The sequence below is a fragment of the Quercus suber genome, unplaced genomic scaffold, assembly GCF_002906115.3.
Source record: "Quercus suber isolate HL8 unplaced genomic scaffold, Cork oak 2.0 scaffold_444, whole genome shotgun sequence".
NCBI classification, from domain to species: domain Eukaryota; kingdom Viridiplantae; phylum Streptophyta; class Magnoliopsida; order Fagales; family Fagaceae; genus Quercus; species Quercus suber.
Window position 1 is genome coordinate 13,841 of NW_027069895.1, and position 11,725 is coordinate 25,565.

The 11,725-nt window shown below is 33.8% G+C and overlaps 1 protein-coding gene across 1 annotated transcript; it reads right to left on the minus strand.

The window, feature by feature from the left end:
- Positions 1 to 6,823: 6,823 nt before the first annotated feature.
- On the minus strand, positions 6,824 to 9,640 carry LOC112017272 (uncharacterized). The gene is made up of 2 exons (XM_024049738.2): positions 9,218 to 9,640; positions 6,824 to 8,722 (listed from the first exon to the last, which is right to left on the minus strand). Exon 2 carries the CDS (start codon positions 8,567 to 8,569, stop codon positions 7,073 to 7,075), a length of 1,497 nt encoding a protein of 498 aa, XP_023905506.1. The 5' UTR covers positions 8,570 to 8,722; positions 9,218 to 9,640; the 3' UTR covers positions 6,824 to 7,072.
- Positions 9,641 to 11,725: the final 2,085 nt, after the last annotated feature.

The following is an 11,725-nucleotide window of genomic DNA, read 5'->3' on the forward strand; positions in this document are numbered from 1 at the left end:
AACACATAGCCTTTGGAATGCTCAGAATATCTTATAAAGATACACTTCTTTCCTCTAGGCCCTAACTTCCTATATCTATGAGAAGTATTGTGAACATAACTCACTGAACCCCATGGTTGCAAGTTATTCAAGTCAGGTTTCTTGCCAGTCCATAGTTCATAAGGGGTGGAAGATACTGATTTAGAGCTTATAACATATAGATTCATAATATGAAATCATATTTTGTAAAAATAAATTATATAAGAGCAGTTTTGTTCTTAAAGTTTCGATGTTCTAAGCTTTGTGACACTATATCTCATAGCACACTTAGAGATTTGCTAGAAAACTTAAGATAGATATTAATACATGTAATATAAACAACATATATGAATTTCAAGGCACGAAATGCTCAGAATCAAAACTTGCCATTGAAGGTCATGTAAGGTGCATAGAAATTCATAACATACCACAGAAGCATTAAACACATTAAGAACTAATCATATATGCATATGACATCGAGAACAACTTATATAAGCTCTGATACCAATGTAAGAAATAGAAACTAGCAGCGGAATATAACTAATCGGTTTTTCAGCATACCTCTCTTGGCCTAAACCGATAATCACACAGGAGTTTTGAGATTGTTCTACGCTGTCTAGAGCCAACCTCCACGCAGACCAGCTGTTCAAACACGTTCTAAATTCCAATTTGTATAATCCACAAACCAAAACGTTTTTCCGACGGTGTTGCACACTACTAGAGTGATGCAAACATAACCCACGACTTAAGAGCTTCACAACACTCTGCAAACACTATAAGAAAATGTAGAATTCATTCTTCTGTCCAATGGGTATCATTCTTGGTGTTTATATACACACCACTTCATTAAGATTGAGTGGGATAGTGGACTTAATGGGATAGTGTAACAGTCTAATACCATTACTCCATAACTCCTAGATGTTACAATCTGAGGCAAATAGAGGGACATGTTCACATTGGGTGACTGTCCATATTCTTTCAATTTCTAACAGTCTCGTTAAAGTAAAATTCTTGACTCTACCTCTGTTTAGGCTTAGTCCTCATAGCAGGGTTTCTTCCTCTCTTCTGGCTTTCATCCAGTTTGATACACAAGTCTACCTCATACTCATATTATTAGATGCTGGGGACAATTTCTAGTTCAATAACTTGATCGTGCAATAATAAACTCCTTAAGGAAATAGGTCCTGTAGATAAAGCATGCAGTTGCTGCCACTCATGTACCACACTTCGTTAGATTTGCACATTATTTAAACCATATTTTGGCATCATCTTGGTAATGGATAATGAAAACATTGGGTTTTTGTTTTTAGAGTGGACCGGCCGCTTTTGGGCAACAATTTTATATGCTATATGTAATGTATACATCAACATTTTGAAAGATGGCTACAATGAATTAATAATAATAATAATAATACATTTTTTTTTTTGTTGGTAATGTACACACATGATATGGGAGTCTTTTGGCTAAATATTGCTATATTTAAAATATATTTGCGTTATAGGTATTGTTCCAAGTTATTTAGGGGAATGAGGAGAGAGATTGAATTTCGGCAACATTGTTGCCGAAATTCAACAAAAAGTAGGAGAGAGAATGAGAAAAAGGAGGAAAGAGAAAATCTTAATTTCGGCAATAGTAAACCTTGAATTTCGGCAACAGTGTTGCCGAAATTCATCTGACCAATTTTCCTATGCTTGCCCGGATGTGTGAGTGTGAGAAGTGCAATAATGAGTGAGTGCCCAAAAAAAAAGAAGTAATTGTGGCAATGGTATTGCCAAAAATGGTAGGGAAAAAAAAGTGAATGCCAAAATCTGGGGAAGAATTAAAGAAAAATATAATGTGCTACGTACACAATATTTTTATAATATTTTCACAATAAATCACAGGTAATTAGTTATTATTAGTTCAAATTTAAATTTAATATTGAGATTACTATTTTAATCTAACAATAACAATAAGTAAAAACCTGATACTTAGAATTTGTTGTAAAAATTGTGTGCACTTAATTGAAAATAATTAAAAAAAAAATTTCCCAATTGTGGCAATGACATTGTCAAAATTGTGGGGAAAATTTTCCCCACAATTTCGGCAATACCATTGGCACAATTGAAAAAAAAAAAAAAAATTTTCCCAATTTCGGCAATGTCATTGCCACAATTGGGAAAAAAAGTTTTTTATTTATTTATTTTTATTTTCAATTAAGTGCACACAATTTTTACAACATTTTTACAACAAATTCTAAGTATCAGATTGTTGCTTATTGCTATTGTTAGATTAAAATAGTAATCTCAATGTTAAATTTAAATTTGAACTAATAATAACTAATTACCTGTGATTTATTGTGAAAATATTGTAAAAATATTGTGTACGTAGCACATTATATTTTTCTTTAATTCTTCCCCAGATTTTGGCATTCACTTTTTTTTTCCCTACCATTTTCGACAATACCATTGCCACAATTACTTTTTTTTTTTTTGGGCACTCACTCATTATTGCACTTTTCACACTCACACATCCGAGCAGGCATAGAAAAATTGGGCAGATGAATTTCGGCAACACTGTTGCCGAAATTCAAGGTTCATTGTTGCCGAAATTAAGATTTTCTTTTTCCTCATTTTTCTCATTCTCTCCCCTACTTTTTGTTGAATTTCGGCAACAGTGTTGCCGAAATTCAATCTCTCTCCTCATTCCTCTAAATAACTTAGAACAGTACCTATAACGCAAATATGTTTTAAATTTAGCAATATTTAGCCAAAAAACTCCATGATATGGTACATCTTAAATTCCTCTCATATTATTATATCTATATTATTATTTTAAGAGAAGAATGTATTAAGTGAACTATAAATCATTTGCAGGGCACTATAAGAGTACTATTGTTATAAATTGAATATTTTTTTTCTTATACTATTCCTAAATAATTTTATTTACTTTCCATTCATTTCCTTTCAAAAGATAAAATGTTTGATAATTTGCTTATTCTATCACATTATGTTCATTTCCTTTAACAACTCATTGAAGGATTATTTACACTATGTTTGGTTGCAGTTGGGTGAGGGAAAAGAAAAGAAAAGAATAAAGAAAAGTAAAAGGAAAGATTAAAGAAAAGGAAAAGAAAACATTTCTCTCATGTATGTTTGAAAATGGGGAAGGAAAAAAATAAATAAATAAAAATAATATGCTTATCCAACCTTTGTTTGGTTTGAAGGGGGAAGAGAAATGAAAAGAAAATTTTATACCATGACAAAATAGAGAAATGGATGAAAGAGTTAATGAGTAAAAATTGAATTTTCAGAGCCAACTAAAATTTTAAAAAGCAGCTAGAGTTTTTTATTACTGATTTCTCTCCAATTCTACCCAAATTGGGCGGATTGTAAAAGTTTTCCTAGTGGATTGATTTTTCTTCACTTTTTTGCTTTCTTTTCTTTTCTCTCATACAAACCAAATAGCAGGAACTCTATCTTTTCCTAATTTCTCTTCCTTTCCTTCTTTTTGCTGTTCCAAATGCAGCGTGTCATTATCAACTGACATGCAGGCTGCACATTGGTTTGTTTTCTAGTATTCATGGTGAACTATCAATTCTAGGACAACATCTTTTTCTTTTCTTTTCTTTTCTTTTTTTTTTTTTTTTTTTTTTTGGTGATGAACTGGAAATTTCATTTGAGAGAGAACAAACAAAACAGGCAAACAAGCTTCACCCGAATAACAGAAACAAAAGAAAGGGGCTGTTACCAATATTAAAAGAATAAAAAAAAAAAAAAATACAAACTAAAGAGAACTTTGCCAGAGAATGAGAAGCCCCATTGCACAACTTGAGCACCCAACACACATAAACCTTAGGTGAAGATGCCAACGGAGCTCGAGAGTCAGCACAAATAGATTTGATTCTCCAATGAGGGGCAAATTTCAAATCAGAAAGAAGATTGGAACAAAATTATATGTATCAGGTATATGTGACACCCCTCTCATATTGGGTAGACTTCACAAGCATGAGACCAACCTCTACATAAGAGAGACATTACATATACTCAATACAGATATCTTCTCAGTTTCCAAACTAGTAGCATTGTAATAGGCCTAAAACTCGACACAATAAATTCACCTTTCTTGGCATTACCTAGGATATATGCAATAGGCGCTGTAGACAATAAAAAAGATTGGTGAATATAGTTGTTGGATTGAGATCCTATTGCACCATACAATGAACATCTCATGTGAAATATAAAAGTTGATAGGGTAAATTTTTAACTTTTAATTTTTATCCTATTCATTTTTACATCTTATATAAATAAAGTAATTATATGGTGTAATAGCCCTAATTATTGTACCGAATCCAATTCATAGCTGTTTCCCAAGGGAGCCTAGTGATATTAAGTAATTAACCGGGATAAACATTCATGTTTTCTATGCACAAAAAAGAATAGATTTCCGTTTAGTTGAGCTGTTTGAATCATTCAACAAAAAAACAAAACAAATTGTTTGCATCAAAATATTTTGTTTTGTTATTTTTATAATGCCTTTTTGTCCTTTTTTGTTTAAAATAATAAATAAAAAACGGAAAACAAGAAGACATGTGGAACTGACCTCACTCATGACGAAAATGCATTTTTCTACTTTCCTTAACAGCTCTTAGCCTCTTAGCCAAGTACCATGTTCCTTCAGCTATCATGTCTCTCTAATCTACTGACAGCAATGCCTCCCTCGTCAGTTGTACATAGTATTGCCTTTTTTTTTCATTGGATTCTATTAATTCGTGCTCTTAGAAAATTAATGTATGCCCTTTTTTTTTTTTTTTTTTAGATCACATATTAACAAATTTATTTTTGAAAAAATTTTATTAGAAATTGAAATTTTTTTTAATTTTCGATAAACCTTTTTCAAAATTAATTTATTATTATGTGTCTTTAGGACACACATTAGTAAAATCATTCTTATTTTTTATATTCTCACTTCAAAAAATCAATAGTATATTTACAAAACCTAAGAAGCACAAGCATTGGTATGAATACAATATGGCAACATGAATTGTTTTAAAAAAATTATAATATAAAATGACTAATATAACACCCATATAATAGAGAAATTATAGAGTGTTTTGGTGGATAAGTGATGTGATCCACCATTCTATTAAAAAACTTTCACTTGCTTAAAATTGCTGAATCAGTAATTAATTTCTGTTTAAAAAATTTTTTTAACTAATAATTTTAAACAGGTAAAATTTTTTTAGTAGAATAGTATATCATACTTAAATCTTATAATTTCACCATATAATATTAATAAGACACAAATGGCTGATCTTCTACAATTTTACTAGGCCTCAACTGGGATTGGCTGGTTGTCCATTCCTTCCCAGTGGAATCCACATGTCAAATGCATAAGGAAACACCTAGGACTTGGAAAAGTAAACAAAAGCACCATTAATTGACATTGTTGTATAGTAAACTCACGCACAAAAATATCAATCAATGCGACGCCGTCCTTGATCTCATCAGTCACACCACCACCGAAGTTTCCTCCTATGGCCCTCTCACCATACCCAAATAGACATTTAACGTTGACTCAGCGTTCACATTGATATTGATCAAAACGTTTTGGTTTGGCCCTTCTTTTATCCCAAAATATCACTCAAAAAAGTCATTTTTTATTTATTTATAGAGAAACATCCTTTTGCTTAAGTGGCAACACAGTATTGGGTTCTGAAAACTTTGAGATATGGATTGGTGCCTTTCACAGTAGTTAGGCACAACCATGAAAAGAAAAAGATCATAATTTAAATATTAAACAGGCACTGTCTTATCTCTGTCAATACCTGTTTTTTGCAAGGATTATTTATATCAAAATACGCTACTAGTCTTTACCCACCTCAAACAGACCCAAATTTGTTCTGAAATCCGATGATGTATTCTTTGTTACTAAGTTTAAATAAAATATTATATATATAATCAATTAAATAAAAACTATTTGATTCTGCTATAGATTAAGACCAATATGGGAATTGTTTATTTTTTTTATTTGATAAAAAGACCAACATGGGAATGAAGGTGTGAGTGTGACTATATTTTAGGCCTTAGTATTTAATATTTACATGTAAATTGTCAGAGCAAAGTTTGGGTGCTTAAGGAATAGGTGCTTAGTTCCTTAAGGTCATACTTTATGTTCCCCAATTGAATTCAATTTATACAATTGTATTGACCAATACAGTAAAAATAGTGTTGTCTTCTTTATATAGGGTAATTAAATTCAATCATATAGTTGCTCAACTAGGTTGTTCATTAGTTAATGCAACCACATTGTTCAATTTGATTGAGGAACAGCACTGCATTTTTGGGTCACCTGAAATGCTCATGCAGTAGATGATTTCAAGAGCAAACTTGGCCTCCACTAGTGAACTTCCTAGCTGAAAATACTCAAGCTAGGCATGATATTTTGGATGGATCTGTGCTTGCGCATTGTTTGTTCACATACAATAAATACCAATAATGGCAAGTCATCTTCCCCAAGAGAAAGATATGTAATGAGAGACTGGAAAATGGAAGTGATTTAACGGCAGGCAAGATGAACAAGTAACAAAGCACTTGGCCGCAAGTTTTGTTTTTATTGGAGATGCTAGACTACGTCTACACGTAAGAAAGTACCATACGGAAACCACAGCAAATTAAATCAGAAAGAAATTATTGATGTCAACATACAAGCTATCACAGCAAAGTCCCTCGGGACACCTCATATCCAAACTTTATAAGCTATCAATAAAAGGTGCGAGAGTGAGACAGAAATTTACAGATGAAAACATATCCAAGCCATGAAAGGTGATTCAACTGAAGATATAATGACTTTATAAATAACTTAATTCCAATATAGGTTGAAAAGAATCATTACAGTCAAAAGCTGAACAGATTCATGGGCACAAATACCATAACAGTTAGTGAGAAAAATTTGCAAAGACAAATGTGAGATGCACAATTTGTTTCATAGAATACACTGTATGGTACAAAGTTAGTAAAACAATGAAGCACCAACCATGGCAACAATGCCTACAAATTTTAATAAACGCCTATCTCAAGTCAACATAAGATCATTGCCTCCCAGGTGAGGGCGAAGGCAAACACGAACCTCATGTTCTTCCGGCCCCACACGAAGTTTTGGCACTATAATCTCAAGCACAGATCCTGGCCCATCATAATAAGCTTCTATGTTAGCGTCTTCGGGAATCCGGGTTGAAAGTGAGATTTCTCTAACAAATTCCCCTGGAGGGCAGTGTTCAGAAGATGGATCTGTAAGCTTGAAAGTCCTATCATGTCTCTTGATAAATGGCATGCGAGATGTACTCACACAAGATACCTTTATGATACCACGAGTGAGAGTATTCCTCCAGGAAACTTTCACCTTCTGAAGATCCACAAAGGGCAAACTGACAATGATCAAATAGCCTTCTTCATCCTCATAGATTGTTTTTGCAGCTGTAACAGGCCCATATACATTCTTCATTACCCCACTAAAGTCATTCAACCAGAGTGGCTCATTAGGGTGAATTTCAATATCCGGAATTTTAACAGCCAAGTAGCAATCATCATCATTCACATTCACATGTGGGAAGAAGTCCTTCTTCCTCTTGCTGCTGGGTGATAGGTCCATCGCATCACCATTGCTATGATTAGACAGCTGAGTAGACAAATTCAGGCCAGAACCATTAAGCAATTTTTTTGAGTTGGAATTTGAGGCAGTCTTTATTGGAGGAGCTGGCCTCTCAAGCTCAAAGTCTGTGTTAGGCAGGTTTCTCCATGAACTAAAATCACTTGCTTCTGTAGGGATTGTGAAGTTCAAGTCCCTGCCCGTGAGTTCCATCCACCTCTTCCGCTCTTCCTCATCAAGACCCATAAGATTGGGCGCTGGAACAACCTCAATCCCATGCACACACTGGGGATTCGACAGACCCCTATAATGCTTCCGTTGCATCCTGTGAGATCGGACAAAACCCCTATCAACGCTGAATGGAAATGGACGCTCGCCTTGACGAGAATGTCCATTCATGTAACTCCTCAGCTGCATCTTGCCCAATGCATTCTCTGGCCTCTCCTTGAATACCCACATGTACATATTCTCCATGTCATGCTGAACCATGAAGACATCGAGCTTGAGATCAGATTTGTCAAACCCAGACACTCCATTGCTGTCCCGGACAATCTTGGCTTTCGATTTCTCATTTAATGAGGGTTTAAAGTAAAAGCTAAAGAAAAACCAAGCACCCCAAATACTATCAATCCGCTTGGCACATTTCCTTCCAGCCTTGGGGATATTAAGGAAAGTCTCAGTCTCATAGACTTGTGGAGCAAGCCCAACATCTAAAATATCACAGGGCTCCGAATTCCACGATGGCGGAGGCGGGCTGCGTTCGGCTGACAAGGGCAAATTGATGTCGGGTGGACGGGACAGTATGATTTGCCGATTCATCTCCAAATCTAAATCGTCGTGGGAGGAGGCGCTGGAATCCATGGACAAAATGGTGGATGGATGATGATTCTCCATTGAAAGGGCAGTGATGAGAGAATCTACCATTTCTCAGCTCATCATCTCCTTGGTTGTGGTGTCTGGTGGTGAAGTTGAAATTTTTGCCATCCCCAATACAAACAATTCAAGAAAAACAACCTTTTTATAAAGACCTTCAATCAAATCACTCAATCCCCAGTATATCTCCCCTCCATCAAAACCCTAGATTTATCAAATCAGATAACAAATTCCTCACAAACCCACATCAACAATAACATAATTATTCAATTACCCCAACTCAAAAAACAACAACAACAAGAACAAAATAAATTTTTTTTCTTAAGTATATAAGCAGTATCTAAACTAAAAACAAAAACCCAAAAAATACAAAGAAGAAAAAAAAGGTTGCAGTTTTCTCTTCAATCTCTACCTATGGAGAGAGAGAAGGAGACTCAGAAAACGCTAAAGAAAGACTATATCCAACCCTAGCCCAAGAATCTCCCGAAATCCTCCAAACACAGGTGGGAAACACTGAATCAAAACCATCAAATCCATCCAAAAAAAAAAAAAAAACACTTAAAAGACTACTTTTTTATTCTTTTACTTAACTACTACTACTACTACTACACACACACACACACTAAAACTATATATAAAAAAAAAAAAAAAGCTTAAATATCCAACCCAAGAAGAAGATTGGGGATCTTCAAAGAGTACCTTTTGGGATAAGCATCAGAGAATTGAGAGGAAGAAGAGGGAGCTCCAGAAGCGAACATGATAATTCTCATCTCCACCATATCATCATCATCATCTACAACGACCATTTCCTTTCTCTTTCTCTTTCCCTTTCCCTTTCCCTTTCTTTCCTTTTCTTTTCTCTCTTTTATTTTGGGGTTTTTTTTTTGTTTTTTTTTTTTTTCCGTCAAAAGAAACAGATGAAGAGAAGAGTGAGAGTGGAGAGAAAATAAAAGCTGTGACACAGCGTCTCGTTATAAAGACAACAACCTTGAACCTTCGTTTAGTAAAAGCCCGCACGAGATAGCACCACGTTTGATCTCTCACCGTTTGTTTACGGTGACGGTGCACTTTTTTGGGCTTATGTGTCTGAATGTGTGCGTGTGACTTCTCATTTCTGAGGTCAATACTTCTCAACAGAGAGCTGTGGTTTGTGATAGCTGTCTAGTCTAGTGCTTATCATCTCATGCTCCTACCAATAGAGAGATTTTTTTCCTTCTTTCCTTATCCCTTTTTCTTTTAAAATTGTTTTTTTTTTCAAACTTTTTAAAAAATATTATCTTTTTCTATAAGTACAAAACTACAAATACAAACACAAATACCTTAATTCAAGGTGAGATCGGCTTAAACACATGTCGAGGAAGCCAATAGCTATGCAGATGCTCTCTTTAAACTTGGAAATTCAAGTTCTGGTAATTCTGTTATTTTTATGATCCGCTACTTGTGGTGAAAAAGTTTCTATTCCTGAATAAGGAAGGAGTTTATTGTAATAGATTTGTGACTCTATAACTGTTTAATGTTGTCAATTTTTCTACCCAAAAAAATATAAAAAATGAGAGGAATATTGAATAATAGAAAAATATGCGTTGAGGGAAGCCAATAACTATGCAGATGCTCTTTCTAAACTTGAAAATTCTAGTTCTTGTAATTCTGTTATTTTTTATGATCCGCTAACTGTGGTGGAAAATTTTTTATTCCTAGATAAGGAGGGAGTTTATTGTAATAGACTTGTGACTTTGTAACTGTTTATTGTTGTGCGTTTTTCTACCAAAAAAATATAAAAAATGAGACGGTTATTAAATAATAGAAAAATACGTGTTGAGGGAAGCCAGTAGCTATATGGATGCTCTTTCTAAACCTAGAAATACTAGATCCTGTAATTTTGTTATTTTTGATGACTTGCTACCTGTGGTGGAAAAGTTTCTATTCCTAAATAAGGAGGGAGTTTATTGTAATAAACTTGTGACTCTATAGCTGTTTAATGTTGTGCCTTTTTCTACCAAAAAATATCTAAAAAATGAGACAGTTATTTTTAAAAAAAAAAAAAAAAAAACACGTTGAGGGAAGCCAATAGCTATGTGAATGCTCTTTCTAAACTTGGAAATTATAGTTCCTGTAATTCTGTTATTTTTTAGGATATGCTGCCTGTTGTGGAAAAGTTTTTATTCCTAGTTAAGGAGGGAATTTATTGTAATAGACTTGTGACTCTGTAGTTGTTTAATGTTGTGCCTTTTCTACAAATATATATATATATATATAATGAGACGATTATTAAATAAGAGAAAAACACACGTTAAGGGAAGTCAATAACTACGCAGATGCTCTTTTTAAACTTAGAAATTCTAATTCCTATAATTTTGTTATTTTTTATGATCCGCTACCTGGTGGAAAAGTTTCTATTCTAGATAAGGAGGGAGTTTGTTATAATAGACTTGTGACTTTGTAGTTATTTAATTTTGTGCCTTTTTTTCTATTAAAAAAAAAAACTAAAACTAAAATGGTTATTAAATAAAAGAAAAACAATATATTTTGTCATACAATTTTTATAGATATGATTAGCACAATACACAAATCTTTAGGTTTATTTCCAACATTTCACTCGGTCCAGTCATACCGGGTTATAAGAGAAAGCAAACCAATTTCGATTGGCCATCATAAAGTTATCAACTGTCAGATCCATTAAATTCTCAGTTAATGAATTGATGATGGGGGAAACAGTGATGAATGTGGGGGAGATCCTGATCTCCATGGTCTTTGGAGTCGCCACTACTAGATCTCAACCTTGGCAGTCAAATTTGAACATCTACAACCAAATCTTGACCTCATCTACATTGAAAAGAATTAGATCTTAACATAAACTACTGAAAGCTTTTGTGGTTGTCGAAGATGAAAGGGGGAAAAGATAATTGGGAAATTTTGATGGTTTTAAGCCCTTACCATCAATATCCAACAAAACCAAGTTAGGTTTGATAATACACAACCTGCCACTAATCAGTATCAATTAATACTAATTGATGCTTCTACTTGGCTCGGGTCAGATGAATGAATCGAGTCTGCTTGTTGGACACTCCTATATATGGTAGGATTTTAATTTATGATGTCCATTCTTTGATGATCATTCTTTATTATCAAATTAAGACATTAATTCATTTTTAATATAATCGTGATTTGAACTTAAGTTTCTTATGTGAGCGCAAGAAACCTTATCAC